Source organism: Apteryx rowi, unplaced genomic scaffold (assembly GCF_003343035.1).
Source record: "Apteryx rowi isolate R43461 unplaced genomic scaffold, aptRow1 scaffold_706, whole genome shotgun sequence".
Lineage (NCBI taxonomy): Eukaryota > Metazoa > Chordata > Aves > Apterygiformes > Apterygidae > Apteryx > Apteryx rowi.
In genome coordinates, this window is record NW_020450990.1 from 361,483 (window position 1) to 379,851 (window position 18,369).

An 18,369-nucleotide genomic window follows, 5' to 3' on the forward strand; every position below is an offset into this window, starting at 1 on the left:
TGTACCAGCAGGGAGCAAATCACAACCAGTAATAGAGGCATGAATTGGGGARGGAAGGGGAAGCATCTTGCAATAGAGTCAGTTAGTGCTTTTTTGATAATTTGTTTCASGGGTCTCAAAAATCTGCTAGGAATGAGTAAGTGGATAAACGGAATGACTGATGCAACTTAGATACAGTATCCCTTAAACTCTTTATAAAACCTAGATTTTGTACAATGGTGCTTGTTTAATTCATAAAACCAGATCAAGGTACCTTTGTATATCTGATGTCAATAAACTGACAACTACAGAAGTTGAAGAACTGTGAGAATTAGGAGTGTATTATTCTACACCAGCATATAGTTCAAGGTTAATTCTAGCCTTAAAATAAAAGCTTTGTTTAGATTCAGAGCAAGTAGTTTTATACAAAACTCCAAAGGGTTATTACCAGTTTTGTATTTATTATTCCTAGAGCATATGAAAAAATATAGTCTGATTAGAAAGATTAAGCTGCCCATTTCCATAATTATTAGCAATATCATAACAAATAAAAGGGATACTGTGTCCTTATGGAAACATAAGCCGTTTTAGCATCCAGAGTATGAATAAACTTACTTTAGCATCCTAAAACAAGACATGTCATGAAGCAGGAAAAAGCCAGATAACAATTAAAGCAGCAAACAATATTTTTCAACTGCTTTCTAAATATTGCTCTTTTTAAAAAAAAGCTAATTTGTCAGTAAATCACATACTTAAAAGCCTTAAATCTTGCAAATAAGATCAGAACATCAGATTGTCTCTATCAACCTTCACTTAGGTAGCACAGAGTGATCAAGTTTACAATCTTCATTCAATTCAATTCATGTGTAAGATGATTCAATGTTAAAAGAAAAAAAATATTTTAAAGGTAACTTCATTTTAAAGTATGTCAGTACTTGGAAAAGGCCAGTGCTGAGCAGCTTGAGATTAACATTGGCTTCCAAAATCCATCAGCAAATAAGAAATTTCAAGAAAAGGCAAGTTAACAACTGGAAACAAGATACTGGATGTATTAAGAATGTGGTGCTTTCTCACTGATGCAATATTTATATATTCTTAGAACTGCAGTGACCTTGATAACATAAAACAGTATGGCAGGCATTAATGTGTATTTTAACATATCACTCAATAGGTACCACTGCTTGAAGAGGGACTAGAGTTTTTAATATAACCTGTAGTATTCTCAGATGACTTAGCTGCATTCATTTTAGATAATATGCTTCTCCTGCATCCACTAACTGTAAGCATTTTCTGTAGAAAATCCTACACTCTTTAGCCAACTATAGTAACAGAACGCAGTTATAAAACAAATGGAATACAACTTCTCAAAAATTTTAGGGTCTTGAAAATATTTGTAATAAAACACAACTTTTCAAAGTTTTAAATTGATTAGATAGCAATGAACATTTACAGTTACTCAGTGGTGAAATCAGATATTTGCTAAGTTACCTGAAAAAAAAAAAATGTTGTTCAGTAAATATATGACATTCGTATGAATATATGAAGAAATACCAAGGATTTCTGCTACTATCTTCAGAGCAGTTTACTATTATTATTGTCTCCACTGCCTATTCAAAGTTGCAACCAGATATATCGCTCAAATCAAGATGAAGTTTTATCAAATAAATCAAAGACATTGGCTGACAATGAGTTTAAAGCAACGTATTTCAAGGACATTGGCTACTTGTCTATAGGTAGACCTCACCAGTAAAACAGTAAAACTCAATAATAAGATTTTAATTTTCTAGTACTACAGCAGTAATCTTGAGCAGATATGCCTTCTTGCGTGCATTTTGACAACATATTCTCAAAAGGAGCACCTAAAAACTAAAGTGTTTTACTAGAATAATTTAATCAATTATGACTTTTAAGAAAAACAGAATGAATATTATGTTTTGTTCATGTTATTTGTTTTAGGAAGTGCCAAACACATTTTATCCAATTGTTACAGAATACATTTTGCAATATTATACACTACCTGCAGTTCAGAATCACCCAAGGCAAACAATGCAAATTTGAAATATATCAGAACACAGATGAGGAAAAAAGCCATTCACATGAGACAAAAGTGCATGCAATACTTTATTTCAAACATGCCAGGAAAGCTAATTCATTACCTAGTCATTTAGAAGCAAGCAGCTGTATACAGATAACAAGAAAAACAGCATCTCATTACAGCTCAATGCACAGCATTTTAAGCCAACAGGCATGAAATAATGCAGGCTAAAGCAGCATTACCCAGACATTCACAAACATTGTTAATGTCTTACAAACAAAGAAGCAACCTTGGAAATGGAACACCACTCCTATGATCTTGTTTTCTACAAGATTTCAGAATGCTGCAGGTCTAATCCAAACATCCCACCCCCTAAATCTCCCATTTTTATGTCAGTTTAACATTTGAAAGGTAGTGCATTACCACATATACAATGCGGAACTAGTTGTTTGCAGTTAGTTTCAATAACCAGCTCCTTGATAATTACACAATTTTCAAAAAGTGAGTCAGTTTTAGGTAACAAAGTATTCACTTCTATTAGGCAAAGAGAGGATGCAATACATGCCCTCTCACTCTGCCTACACCCCTGATAAGTACCTTTCAATTAAAATATTTATCTGCGTGGCAGTTCTCTTCAATATACGTGTGATTCTGTACTTAAAAATGGAAATGCCAATTAAAGTATTTCAAATATGCTGTCAATGGACTGAATAAAAAACATTTCCAACTCTAACCATTTGCAAAGCAATGAACTTGTCCTCTCTTTCAGTAGCAGCAATTGTTCAACTACTCACACCAGTGTTTTCAACATTTAAATACAAATGTTGTAACTTGCAGATCTACATCAGTCATTTTCTTTGCCCTAACCAATTCAGTCTTCCTCCTCTTTGTGAGGTAAGTCATGGTATTGTGTCAGTATCAGAAAGGTTTGTGCATCTTTGCACTTAAGATGAAAGGTCTGTGTAGAATTGTGTAACTTCATTTAACACTTGTGCGTGTACGCACATTCCACATAGTGCTATTCCTTCAGATCACTAGTTTCTCTGTAAATATTAATTTAGTCTACAGGTTCTAATTGTATCTTTAAATACCAACACAACTTATTTAAAAGTTAAATACAGGTCAAGTAATGTTACAGTATAAGTGTTGCAATATCTAGATGTTTAGCTCAGAAAATTCTACAGAACTTTTAAACACAAGACTTCAAACTTGCACACAATAAAAAAAGTTAAACCATACGCCAACAAGAACAAGTTTTGAGATGAGACATGTGAAGAGACAACACTGTAAAACAGAGGAGGAAGAGGAAGAGTACAACAGCACAGAAYGGTTGTGATATTCTATTGGATTCAAGATGATTGGATTCACCAAGCTGAGGATAATGTTCTGCCATGAGTAAGTCACAGGTCTATCTCCTCTGAAACTCTGCATGCATGATGAATGAAGTCATTTAGTACACTGGGACATTAAAGTATTCATGACGTGGCTACAAAAGAAATGTATACATTCTTACACATAGTACAAAGGTGGACAGATAAGCAAGAAAAAAAAMCAAGAAAGATTATCTCACTATCTTACCTCTAACATGAAAAGGACATTCGATACAGAAATACAGTATTCTATTTTTGACTATTCTAAACTTTTTGGGAAAAACAACATGGTTTTACTCCCCCCATAAACTTGCATGCTGGGAACACCAACATAAAGGAGAACTTTACATTGTAATTACTGTATTATGTAAGCTCAGAGTTTCTTCTCAGCCAAGAAATGTTTGAGAGCCTGAGAAACTGTTCCAGCAATGTATCACTACATATTTGCTCAGTTTTAGGCTCTTTGGCAGACATCCACTACTGGCTACCGTTTGACATCACCTACCATATCCATTGGGATAAACATACATTGATAAGAGGCCTCTAGCATGTGGTTATAAGCAGCACTGTACCAGGGTAGTGCAGCAATGGAATTACTTAAGAAAGCAAGTTTCCTTCTAAAAAGGAGTGCCTGTTTAACGATGGGAGGTATCTCAGACACCTTTCACAGTAGGGAATGTTTTCTCTGCTTTTGAATTGTGCCACTGAAGTTAGCACTAGCTCTTATATTACTAGYATGAGTAAACAATTTGTAGAAAGATGAGTTAGAAAGCAAACAATACTCAAAGTTTTTGTATGTATATCAGGGCCCTAAAGACAGATAAGGAAGTTTTTTAATAGAGTAAAAGCAATTTAGGAGTATCAACCCCAGACAAACCAATTAAGCATTTTCTGGGAGAGGAAAAAAAAAAAAAAAAAAAACTCTGCATGTCAGTTACCATCTTTCATTATGTACCAATTAAAATCTTAAATTTATTTCACCCCCCCCCCAAAAAAAAAAAAAAAACTGTTGAAGAAAGTCTTAGAACTGAGAAAGTACTTGTGACTAAGCCTAACAGTCATCTCGATCCCATGTATTTTTTTTAAAGGAATATTGCCCCCTCAGGTTATTGACAAAATGTTCAAACTTGAATCTTTAAATTATAATCTCCAATTACAAAACTCCCCAATAAATATACCCTAGAAGTTCTACAAGATTAATGCTGCTTTTCAGTATCAGTAATCTGAACATTATTTCATACTAATTATTTAAAATTATTATGAACAAGCCAACTACAAATCTAGTGGTTCTCAAGCAACAGCACCTATAGCTCAGTGAGAGCTGCAAATTTTATGAAGTCTGTTGTGATTTCTGGTAGAACTTAAAAGATTTTAGTGCATGACATTGAAACACAAATATGAATTGTAGCTCTTAAAAGCTCTCTCACTACTTAAATCAAGTGTTAGCCTATACTAAACATCAAAATGCAGGAGATTTGAGGCATATTCTCAACCGGTGAAGGAAGTTGTGGGCTGATGGTATACAGTAATAGCCCCAAGTAGTAGGTGTTTTGACAAAACAGGAAAGAGTAACTCTACAGTTGCTGAGGTCTCCACAGGCAAAACATTCCTAGAAAAAGAATTACAGAAAACTTCTGTTKTACTCATGCTGCCTGCACAATACAGATTTATGAACACAACTGAAAAAAAGGCACATTGTAGCAATCTAAAATGTCAAATTTTTCCTGCTTAGTTCATATTTCCGATGGTCTATAATTTCAGGAAGTCTATGATGTGAAAATTTTGGTACATGATAAATTACATGATTGAGTCAATTACTGTTATGGGATTAGTCTCATCTTGACACAAACTTATCTACTGATGATGCAAGATAGGTTGTCAAATAAAAACAGGAAGAAAATGGTTGTTTCACTCTTAGCAGCTTTTGAACCTATGGAACGCATGAACACCACACACAACTAGACTAGCAATAAATCAACATTCTGGAGGTGAAACTAAGATTAAACAGAAGAGAAGAGCAACTGTGAGATATGAAGTGGTAACAAAGCAACATTGCAAGACAAAAATTTGCAGTTTCAGTCAGACCTCTACAGCCCACTGCAGACATCCCAGAACGTCACACACACAGAGGGACCAGCACTATGGGCAGCCTGACTAACAATAGAAAGGGAGATAAAGTTTTGGCAAGTGTTATTTGCTTTCAGAGAACTACATTTTCTCACATGCTCCAACTATAAATTGTCAAATTTCCTACTGTGTTCCCTGCTGTACTGTTTCCAGAGCAGTTAGCCTGCAGGTCTGAACACCAAAAAAACCATACTCAAGAGAAAAAGACAGATGTCAACTTCTACAATCAGCATCTACGTTACCTTCCTTTTGTGGGACTCTGCAGACATCAGACAATATCTGAGCATGTGAAGCACTTCTTTAAGATAGTAGCTAAGCTACCTGGATTTAATGAATTCAGGAATGAGTGGATCTGGCAGCTAGAAGGGGTAATGGTGCCTCTACAGTGCAAATACAATGGTAGACTATGTCATGAAATATTACTTCTGAAAAAATCACCACTAATTTAAAAAAATTTGGATGTAGATCATTTATCTGACTTTAATACATCAGGCTTCAATCCTGGTTTTGCTAAAACAGTAATAGCCCTACAATATCAATAAGGACGGAAGTTGCACATTCCAATTCCACAATATTTGAAAGTTACTAGAGCCCATCTTTTTCAAACTGACATCTGTGTTTGCAACTTATTTCAAAAAGCTAATAATACTCTTTGAAACTTTCAGCCTAAGTCATTAGAGATTTCTAAAAGAAAAAAAATGGTGGAGAGTAGATTTGAGTCAATAGAAATATTTAGCTAGCCCAACCCAACTGACATTTTCCTTGAATATACAGTTCTCCCAACTTTGTCACGATTCAACCTAATTAAAAATAATAGTCAAACTAAAGTTAGAAGGGACTTAGCTTAATCCAGTCCCCCAAACAGGATCAAATATACCAATAGTGTGCCTGAGAGATATTGAATCTGTTAAAGGCATCCAATCATGGACACTTTAATGCCCCCAAGAAATTCACTTAAATGYTTCATTATCCTTACTGCCAGAAAATTCTCTTAACATCTACTTTGAATTTTCTTGATGCAATTTAAGTTATTTTATGTCTGTAGTGGACAAGAAAATAATTCATTTCCTGCATTCAAGAAAGAGACAAGAAACAATGTGCACCTACACCAAATAGACTGAAGTTCAGTGTTTCGTACTGTTGACATTCTACTGTCTGAACACTTCACACAACAGCAAAAAAGACTTCATGAGTGCTTGGATAGCCTCTTTTTTCAGGGAAAGTTTGCTTASGTATTTGTTTCAACTTCTTTTCCATCAAAACCAGCACAAATCCTACAAACACAAACCACATGAAACTGCAGGTAAAAATATAATGGCTACTTTTTGATAAACCCTTGGCTTCCCCCCCCCATCATCTAAACAAACTCCAAACTAGAACAGACAAGCAGCACGACCACAGAGTGCACAGTAGCGTGGGAACAATTTTACAGAAACAGCTTATGGGGAAAGGAGAGGGGAAGGATGAGGGTTTCTGTTTTAAAACATGAAGTTTTCACAGTAGGAAGAGATTAATATTTAACAAGTACTACTTCAGCAATGCTTCAGAAGCAATTGCATTTATACTCTACTTCTGAATCTTTATTAGAAAATACTTCTAATGAGAGGCTGCTTTAGGAAATTGCTATAGTTCACTTGCGGTTTCAAGGATTTCAAAAGAGTAGAGTATCTGTTTCCAAATCTTTGGTTAACTAAGCATTCAGAAACTCCAATTACATGGTTATCAGGAAAATTCTACTTTACTCATCAAAGGAGAGCAATGTGTTTCTCAGAGAACCTAGAAATACCTGAGAGGTCTTGAACGTGTTCAAATTCAACTATTAACTATGATGCTGTTCAAAAACTGAGAATATAGCACTACATTGATACCAAGTCCAGGAAGAGATTTTGTCTGCAACTTCCTATAGACAGAGAACAAAATATCTTCAAGATTGGTGCAAATTAGTCAATACAATACTCAGCTAGAGTCTGAAACAGCAACAGTGATCATTCAATCGATACTCTGTAAGGTATTCTAGCATATGCACACACAGAGGCTGTAACACATCACCTCAACAGATCAGAGGAAATGGATGACATACAAWCAGTGGTGGCCCTCTGCTTTCTTCCCTCTCAAGAGCAAGAGTAAAAATATCAGCAGAAACTTTATGTACTCTAACTGGGTGTGAGTGCTCCCCGCTTCTTCCTTGCCATTCTCATCTGCTGGATCAGAGGTGATAATTGCTCTGAAATGCAGTTAGTTGCTATGCAAAGAGCTCCAAAGAATAAACACAATCTAATCTTTAAGGGTACGGATGGTCCTAAGCATCCACTGGAGGCTCCACTTTCCCATCACAAGAACACAAGATACTTTAAACCAATACTAGTAAATACTTTCTATTGTGAAGCCACAGTCAAAATTGTTACAAATGACTGAGTTCTTTTCTATCAGATAATTCCACAGTGTCTGTACGTTTGGCAGGTCACCAAACTATGCACATAAGGATTCATTAAAGTTTTCTTCCAATTCTTCCAGTACTGCAGTGCAGCTAGAGGTTTGCATTACTTATTCCCTTTTGCTTAAGGAACTAGTTCTTTAACTGCAGGGCTGTATTTTTGAAGGGAGGACCAGAATATACTGCTGACCAGAATRTAACAGCCATGTCATGTCCAGTATCACTCAGCTTGCATGCTGATGACAATTCAGCACTCCTATTCCTTTCATGTCCTGCAGCATGGTGTCTTCTTACAGTTTTTTGGAAAAATGTTTGCAGGGTCAAGTTGTGAATGAGGAAAATAAAAGCTGCTGACTATATGCTTTTAGAAAGAGGCAATTTAAATTGGATCATTTTAATTGCATCTGCAATCTAGTTCTAGCATGGCCATGCAAATAGTTTCTCTAGAACAAATGGATGGAGGAAGGAATGGACAGCTGAAAATTCCCTAAGCCAATAGTGCTGCTGAGGCTCCTTGCCACACAACTATGACTCAAGCCAACAGCCAGGGTGCAGCAAGAAGTTACCTAAGCTACTGACTTGGGGATGCACAGCAGATATGAGTCAAGACAAGATACTTTGGGGAACAGATGCTTAAAAAAAAAAAAAAAAAAACACCCCACACCTTAGTTATACTGGCAATGGTTAAAAATAAATGTAAACTACTCAAGTTACACTGTCAGCCTTAGCAAATCAAAGTGCAGGCTACTGCTAAAATGAGCAGCCTTATACTTTGCTTTTCAGTTCCCTCCCCACCACCGCCTTGCTGCCACTTCCCCACACTCCCCTGCATGTCCTTAATTTTCAGCCAGTAAGCCAGGAGCCACATGGCCCCAGGGCACATGGATCAACAGGAGCACCACCACACTCAACTAGCCTTCTTAACAGGAGTCACACTCAGCATGGATTTAGGTGTTGGGGAAACTGCACCCTGACTCAAAACCATGACTTCAACACTTGTAAACTCTGCTCCAATAGGAAAGCAGAAGTAGGAGTTGGGTGCACAATAAACAGATTCCACCCTGCTTAGTTATGTGTACCACTGTTAAWTTTTTCAACATTATACAAGGTTTCCCTTTAACCAAATTCTTTATGGAATAGACTATTTCTGAATATGTGACTTATTACACTTGCTGCAACAGAGCTACTTAATTAACGAGGTACTGGGAGAACTCAACCCCAGTTTAAGTAAATCTCTCCAAAACAGCCCTCAAAAATCAAAGTTCTATTCATTTAGTGCTTGTTTATACTTGCTAAAGTAACACAGATTAAGTAATTTGAGCAGTATACAGCCTATTGGTTAAATATCAGGATAATCCAAGCACAGAAGCTTTATGAGTCAAACTCCTCCCCCTGCCCACAGACTTGCTCTCTTCACCTCAGCTGATCTTTCTTCAGGGCAGATCTCCACTCCTCCATGTAAGCAGCAGTTCCTTCCAGCCAGCAAGCCATCACTATCTCTTTTTATGTGCAACGATCTATTTGCCCTTCTCAACTCCCCCCAGCAGGTGCCATTCCCATTTCTCCCAAATTCTGTGGAGTCATGACAAGCAGAAATTAAGCTCTCTACACAGYGACTACTACTTCATTCCTTCCAGGGAAAAGTACAGTAGGAAAAATTTCATGGGCCATCTGATAATGCCACTGTGGTGTAAATTAATGGGATCAAGGCACATTTCTTCAGCTAAAACTGTGCCTGTACATAGAATTAACCATGAACATAGTGCAAACAAATTTGAGTCACCCAGAATTCTCTATGCTTGAGCTTGCATGTTCCAGAACTGGTCTATGCAGCAGTCTAAGACAACAGAAAAAAGTTAAACTGAGCAAATGCTCTGTTTGGCATAGGTCCCAACCAAAATAAATCCTTTATAAAGCTCTAACCACAAGCATCAAACTTTTACAGTCACAGTATCAATACGAGCCTCACCATGAGAATCACATTCTTCACAGATATGAACTTGTTATCATGAAGAAGGGAAAAAGCAAGGAATGGGTGGAAAAAATGTGAAAAACAAAAAAAAATCAAGCTTGGGCATTTAGGTTTTCTTTTAGTTGTTTTAGAATATGGCTAGATTCATTTAAGAAATTCTATTTTGAATGAATGAATTTTCTTGGCTGTTCTAGTTCTACAGTTCTAATGTACAAGCAGGTTATTAGTTGCTCTCCACTCCCAACAAATCAGTGGCTATATCACACACTCTACCTTTTAAATGGTTAAAAAAAAGGGGGGGGGGGTAAACAGTGAATTTGGTTTTGAACATGTTACAAATATTTTTGTTTTTTATAAAAATTTTCTTTAGTCTGGAAACGAAATCCTACTATTTATAAAGCTAAAGTTGCATATGAAATTAGATCTATCACTGCAACTCTACATTATAAAAGCCAGTTTTAGTGAACTACTTGTACATCATGGTATCAAATAAGCAGTGTACTAATTATGTTTTCCTGAGCAAATCATTTTCCTGTGTGTTTTAAGCTTGCCTTATTTTAAAAGAATCTTACCTTTTTTAGTAGGACTGCCACCACGTAATCCACTTATGATCTGGACAAAAATATGTTGCAATGCACTATATATGCAAATAAGCTTTGTTCTGTCATGCAGCATCCGGCACTAAATACACAATTTCAGCAGCACCCACTCTTTGTAGGGTCCATTTTCTTTGCACAGCAGATGTTACAGCTCATTTTCCAGTAAATATAGGTTTACATGGGTTGATTGTAAGTAAACAAAGCCAAACATCTGTTTAGTAATTAGTTTTGGCATCCATTTCTCTAACTTGCATTATCCCACTTAATTATCAACTCCAAAAGAAAGCTAGTAGAAGTCACATACTTCAAGTTGATGCGGTTAGTACAGAAAGGAAAAATAAAAGGGAAATTCAAAGCACTCTTGAAAGACCATCATGCAAGTGTTGCAGAAGGTTAAGCCCATCACCCATTTTTGTTTACCCTTGCAAGGACTTAATTATGCGTGCAACAGGTTTTGCATAGCACCCATTTAATCCATGCCACCAAAATGGTAAATTTGGTAGTTACCAATCATTTGGATGGGGGTCAAAAGGGCTAATGCCTTAGATTGCTCTTAATCATAAGATATCCTCAGACAAACCTCCCCAGTCTTCATTCTGGCTCTACAAACACAAAATCAAGCAGCAGTGAAAATGTAATACCAACTACTTTAACAAACTATTTATAACTTATTTCCATTTAAAATAAAAGTTAGAAAACATTCTAAACTACATACAAAAGTAAAGTCAGTCATTTTACTCAAATGCACTTCAACTATTGTTACTCTAAGTTAAAACAATTTTACTGGTTCTACTAGAAGTCCATTGTTAAGAAAGCAAATAACAGAAATGCAACAGTAAAAAACAACTGTTCAAGGATTCCAAGCAGATGCATTAAAAACCTTCATTAATTTATTTTTGATTTTTTTTAATGAGAAAAAGCATATTAATACCTTAAAAGCATAATTTAGAGTTATTTAGAAACCTTTACCTGTGCTTGAAGGAGGATTAATTCAAAGGAAGATTAATTGAAAGATTTTTTTTTTTTTTTTAAGAATGTAATATCAGTTGTTCATTACTGTCACCATAAGAGACTGATAGCATAACAGAACAGGATGCCACAAAATTTACATATATTTAATCCAGTGACTAAGCTTCACACAGTATTATTATTATTAACACTAATCTTAGAGTAAGATTTGTTTCATAACGGGAAATAACAAGAGTTTCATCCAACTAATTTATCTACCATCTCTGATGCAGTTTAAACAATTTAATTCAAGAGTTATGTAATTATATTTACTCCTCTAACAGTTACCATATTTACTTGCTGAGCTATATTCAGGTAGTAACGCTTGGTGCAAAAAGCTTAACATTTTCACTTTAATTCACTCATTAGTCAAATGTATTTAGATTTCTCAAAATAATTTTGGACAAYAGTCCTTCTCAGACTTTTTTTTGCCTTTTTAAATAAAATTTTCAGCATAAAACTTAAAATATATACACTTTTAATGCATCTTATTATCCAGCACCAGAACTATTACTTTTCCTAGCTAGCTTGGCAGCAAAAACCATAGCTGCCTCTTTAAAAAAAATAARATAATAAAACAAAAGCCCCAAAACACACAGCAGCAACATGCCTGACATTTGTACAACACACAGATAAGACCACAAAGAAATCATAATCTAAAAACGGAACACAACACAATGGGAGGCCTCCTGGGGGTGTTCATATTCTTTTCACCTACTATTCTGTGGAGCTCTAAAACTATCGTCACATGTAATTTGAGTTTTGAGAAAGGGTAGTAGCAGTGCAAGATGACAGATCATCTCACACAATTCTCAGGGATACCAGAGTAAAACAGAATTTTCTCCTCACTGTCTCAGGGTTCAAACATCTAACACTGCTCTTTTCAACATTCTGTCAAATTCAAGGAATATATTCTATTAAGATGCAGATTAATGTGCTCAAAAAGAGCATCTAATTTGGAAGATAAGATACATCTTCATTGTATTCATTATGATAAAATACATCTTCAGCTGTTCAATGAATTTGCCATCTTGGTGACCAAAAGTCAGGGACTCAACTCCTGAAAATGAGAATGGTACATGCAGCAGTACTAAAATTTTCATCGCATCACCCTGATGCAGTGCTTCTACAGACAGCTCTGGAAGAATAACTCTTAAAAAACACCACTATCAGGAGTTCAGTGTACAGATAATAGACCCTTAACAGATCTACAAGGATTGCTTATACCACTTAATAATCAATTTCATAGGCAGTTGTGAAGTACATGTTGTTCATTAGTATTTGAATTCACATCAGATGGTGTACTGGACAGCTAACTTGTATTATTCTGTCTTACTTATATACTGTCTTTCTTACTTATAACTGAAACTTCCTAATGTTTCAGTTTTCAGAACTGACTGAATGCATGTTTAATACTTACAAGGAGGATTCCTTCCTCACATCTTTTTGACTCTTATGAAAGTCTGATCAGGTTCTGATTTTCTTAATAGAATAAGTTTACTTGCATCCTACATGCACGCATTTCGATTAAACAAAACAGTCAAGAAAAGAGGTGAATATTATGGAGATAGATTTACTAAAATGAGATTTCAAAGGTCTGCACAAAAGCAGCTCAGGTGACGAGCAGACCGCTCTCTATTATTTTCAATTCCTAAAGTGAAGGATAGATTAAGATCTGACAGCGTATCTCTGGAAAGACAACTGGATTTCTGAAGCATTTAGAAATCACAGCCTGCAAAGCTACGACACTGAAGTCTTAAGTGTCATAACACATCCAGAAAAGCAGTAAGCTTCACAAAGAACATTAAGACACTGAACTGCACTTCTAGAAGAAGAGTCAGTGACTCCAACATGGACCACTTAATACTTCAGCCATCAGAAACAAAGCAGTTTGAGAATGGGGAGGGGTGGAGTATTTCATGATGACTTCCTGGATACTCAGTGCCACTTTTTGAAGACGACACTTAAAACTGAAAAGGTTAACTTCCTCCCTCTCTTTTCTTTCCAGGAGAAAAAAAAAGAGATGTAGGTTCAGCTACTCATTTTCTGGCCCAACTCCTCTTTTTCTAAATAATAGTATGATTTGAAAAGTATTTGCAGGAAAGCCTACTCCACAGTACAAAGAGGACAGATGAAAAATATCTATAAAAAATTAAGATGCTTTTGATATTAACAATTGCAGGTCTGCCACTATTAAAATGACAACTAGTTGTCTTTAGAGGTTTGTTCCAAAGAGAAGTGATATTCCTAAGGTATTCCTCATTATGCATATTTTTATTGCTCATTCTATCTAAAGTCCAGCTGAATTTTTATTAGTTATTTAGGGAACTACAGTGACAGCTTCAAAAACACATTGACAGGTTTCATCAGTGAGTTTATAAACTTAAGTTTTTAGGACAGCCAATGACAAGCAAGATAGCAATAAACATTTAATCCATATATGAAGTTAGAAATGCAATTCCATACAGATTTTAAGTCACTCTTTTCTTGAACAGAACACTACAAAGTGAAATAATTAACATAAAACATACACAAAGAATAGGTTATAGTCTGGCAAGGTTTGGAACTCATATGAGATAGGAAATATATTTATGCAGTTCYACAGAATCAAAAACTTCTTAATTTTAGTATCTCCTTGCTTTGTATCCTGTGAACACTGCACTTGAAAAACAGTCTAGTTTTCAGTCTAGTTTCAGGAATAATCCATAGTATAACTGAACAACAAATAACCTAATTTACCTAAGACAAGGTGCAAATAAATTCTTCTGAAGTGAAGCCTATTATATATGCAATCTTATACAGCACCACTGTAGTCAAGCATGGCAGGGAACACGTTTTTCTATCATAATGCATACAAGGTTTCCTTCATTCAGAAAAAAAACCCACAACTGCCTGTTCAACTGATGTGTGAAAATGAACAAGCAAGCAACTGACCCGTTTGCTCAGTCCCATAATGCTTTATCTTGGTTTTGGGCATTACATCTTGTAACAAACTATGCTAGTCTAGAAGAAACAAGGCAATATATTATTCCACAGACTAGAAAACAAAGCTACCTCTCCATTCCAAAGTATCTCACAAACAGCCATTTCCACACACACATGCATTTCCTCACCTACTACTTAAAAAGCACTTTAAGCAGCACAAGCAAGAGAACATGCAATACCTCAAAGGGAAGTAAATATGTTGAATGCACATTCCCAATTGGACTTCATTATTGTGTTTATTTATAGGCTTGTCTATGACACTTGTCACAATATTAGAATGTCTCACAAACAAGTACACTTTGTAGCAGCTATCACATAAAACCAAGAACAGTCTTACTCCAGGTGATAGGTTCTTAAACAGTGTCTCAAATCAACACCAAAAACATAAACCCACTTTCTCTTTTTCTGACCAAAGTACCAAAGTCAAAACACTTAATATAACTGGGCAAGGTATACTCTTTATATTTAAACCAAAAAACAGGCAATTTAACTGCATTACTATCTCTTCTCTGCCACATATCCAACATCTTTCCGGGACTGAAGTCTGAACCGCGTTTACAAAGGATGCCAGCTACCACAATACTACCACTACTGCATTTCCTAACAGTCATGACAGATTCCCAGTCAACGCAGATCTTAAGTATTTCCTAATCCTTAAATAATTAACTAATTGCATATCCCCCCAYCCCTCCATGCACGGTAACTCTCATATAGCTCTCCACAAATATGTCCTAAAATGTAATTAGAGACCATTATCTGTTCATAAAATCAAGAACATACATGCCTTAAGAACTGAAGTCTAAAGCTGCTCTACTACTTGTAACTTCTAATGCAGTCAGCATTTCATGTGAAGAACACATCACAATCAAGGCACTCAGATCTTCACTTTGTAAAGATTTCATTATTCATTCTTCTTTCACATTGAAAGGAATACAGGTATAGCCAAGGCACAGAATGTCACTGCCAACTTAGGAAGGCGATCTATTTCAGCAGTCTATATTTAAGAGTTAACATTAAGCAAAAGACTGAATTTATTACATTAATTATGGTTAAGTTTCTCAGGAGACTAATAAGAAACAACTGCTTACAAAGGCTGTTTCCTAAACCAGACAAAAAAACTTTATGCTCCCACCCACTGTAGGTTTAAATATCAGAATTTTCTTTCATAATTGCCAGTGCTAAAACTTCCTTTATTTTGCCATAACCCAATGACAATCTAATGCCATCTTCCCACTATTATGAATACCTACAGTTTTCAATTAGCACATTCTATCTCCAAAAGCAAAATTTCCATGACATATAAAGGTAATTCACTAAATCTTCAATTCTTGTCCAAGAAAATGCTCATTCTAACATTGAAAACTTAAATCTACATAGCATCCCTAGGCAATTAACCCATGTCAGATGGCATTAAGGATTTAAGCACCTTTCTGGATATAAGATGAGGTGGAAGCTTTGGGGGCCGCAAATAGCTAAGGAAATAAGATTGATGGATAGCATATCTATTATTCTTCATGCAGAAGGATAAGTAGACACCAACTGAAGCCAAACTGCAAGAGCATAAGAAAACACATTCATACAGCTTTTACATTTTTGATCATTACTAAAATATTGATGGAAATAAGCAAATGTGATAAATCCCAATAATAAGGCTGGTGGATCTATCTTAGAAAAAATAGGATTTTAGATGTTCTGCAATCAACTACTAAAAGAATACATACACACTGTCTAAAAGAATAATGGTGGACAAAATGGGGGTCATTTCTGAAATACTTTTATAAAAATTACACAGAAWGTAAGTAACAAGTTTTCACTAGAAGCCAATGTTTAGGAACTCGCTCCTATTTCAAATCAAGATCAAGAAGACAGCAATTCTGTTTAGTTTAGCTTTCAGAAATTATGTATGAGAATTGTTAACAGCTATATTTAATTTTACTGTTTTAGCACCAGGAATGACCATGAGCTCCCACAAGCAGCATACTAGATTATGTATAGTCACTCTTGGACCAACAAATAAGAACACAGCAAATATTAAACTTTTATTTAAGTAAAAAAAAAAAATCCTTTCTTTTCCATGAAACATGTTGTGTTGCTACAGGTTCATGCATTAAAAAAAATGTCATGAAGTTGGGCACACAATTATGTTTCAGCTACTGCACATATGTATGTTATGCAACAACATACTGCATCTGCCAGCAGTATAAAAGTTGAGGTGTTCTCGCAAGCAATATATCACCTTTTCAGAAATGCATGTCTTTGTAATTACTAGTTAACTATTTAAAATTTCTACAGTAAGACAGGTATAAAATTATGAAACAAGACTCTAAATAGCATATTTGATTTAAACAGAATTACTTACAGCAATAGATTTACAGTGAAGCATGGAAGCAGCATTGGAATAACGAGTTTTACTATCATTCATAAAACACTGCCAGTATTGATTACTGGCTAATGGTAAGTTATCAGACAGTATTAAATGGTGAGAAGGGAATGAACATGTGAACTGAGCTATTGAAGAGCTAGTTAGAAACTAAAGGGTGAAAAAAGGCTCAAAATACCACTATGCTTCAGTCACATAGACTCTAGCAGTTAGTATTAATAAGCGGAGTACACAGCACCAGGAACTTAATGACACACTGAAGTAGGTGCTCAGAAACAGAAGCACATCCTGGAAAACTGCCACAGAGGATACAAGTGGGCAAGACTTAAGAACCAGTTCACTATTCAGCAATTTATGCTTCTGCATATTTTCTTTTAAAATGCACCCAGTAATGTATTTGTAATGATTTTTTCTTTGTGTAAATAGTCTGTACAGCTTTTAATCTTTAAAGGGGCTTTGTACATTAATGTATCTGTCATTAACTAGTTAATAATGTAGTATATTCAAGACTAACTGATAATTTTGAAATGAGGCAAGGCAAGGGCCAAAAAGTCCTTTTCTTGAACATAATTAGAATATGACATGGTCAAAACCAAACACACTAGAAATGTTTTGCATTTGGAATCAAAACACATTTTATTCCAGTAGGTTTCTTTGAGGCATTCTGGGAAACAGAAACAAACCAAAAGCATTAAAAAAAAGTCTCTGGCTGTGACAAACTTAGTTTAACAACCTTCTTCATCAGACTCAGTATGCACATAGCAACAGTTAATTAAAAAAAACTGCAGAAACAGTACAACTCGATAAAAACTCAAAAATCTCAGTTTATATTCAAATTAACCATCTAAATAAACTAATAAGCAGATGTTTGGAGTAGTTTTAGATTTGACTGGCAGTCAATATCATTCTATTAAGAATGAAAAAATTAATTAGTTTATAAAAARCATCAAACTTAAGACTACAGTGGAACCACAACAGATTGTAACATACCAATTTAATCAGAAAAAAAGAGTTAATAAACCCTGACAAAACATACATAAAATCTCATAGGGATGGAAAAAGTAAGGCTATATGATCTCAGAAGTGAAATGCATCAGAGTAAAGCTCTTGGGGCCACAGGAAAAGTCTGCCATTGAAAGAGTGATACTTCCTTTTGTACACACATTTTTAACTTCAAAGTATAACTAAGAGAAAAAGAGGATGATTGTTATTTGGGCTGAAATATCAGTATTACTTCMTAGTGATAGAGTGCATTTTGCTTTAGAAGAGCCCTAAGAAAATGGTGAAAATAAAATTCAAAAATAAGACAGAATACTGTAATTCTATTTATATACATATATACATATATATAAAAATATATAAAATTAACTGTGCATTTGCAGAAGACAGACTAGAATAGGTAACTAATTTGTTGCATCGGTTTTCACAGAAAGAACAGCAAAAGATTTTAAGAGTAAGTAAATGGATTTTTTTTTTTTTT

At 35.1% G+C, this 18,369-nt stretch overlaps 1 protein-coding gene across 6 annotated transcripts in view; it reads right to left on the reverse strand.

Annotated features, from left to right (window-relative positions):
- AP1S2 (adaptor related protein complex 1 subunit sigma 2) overlaps nt 1-18,369 on the reverse strand; it is a 32,240-nt gene that overhangs the window by 2,380 nt on the left and 11,491 nt on the right. Inside the window, exon 5 of one of the 6 annotated variants that reach the window (XM_026087158.1) lies at nt 11,024-11,118. The exons of 1 other annotated variant lie outside the window; for it this stretch is intronic. In XM_026087158.1, coding sequence (XP_025942943.1) covers nt 11,074-11,118 — 45 coding nt within the window. In that variant the 3' untranslated portion in view covers nt 11,024-11,073. Of the gene's footprint in view, nt 1-2,087; nt 3,501-4,379; nt 4,994-11,023; nt 11,119-17,475; nt 17,554-18,369 lie in introns of those variants that run through there. 4 more of the 6 variants (XM_026087159.1, XM_026087155.1, XM_026087154.1 and 1 more) reach the window with 4 other exon arrangements.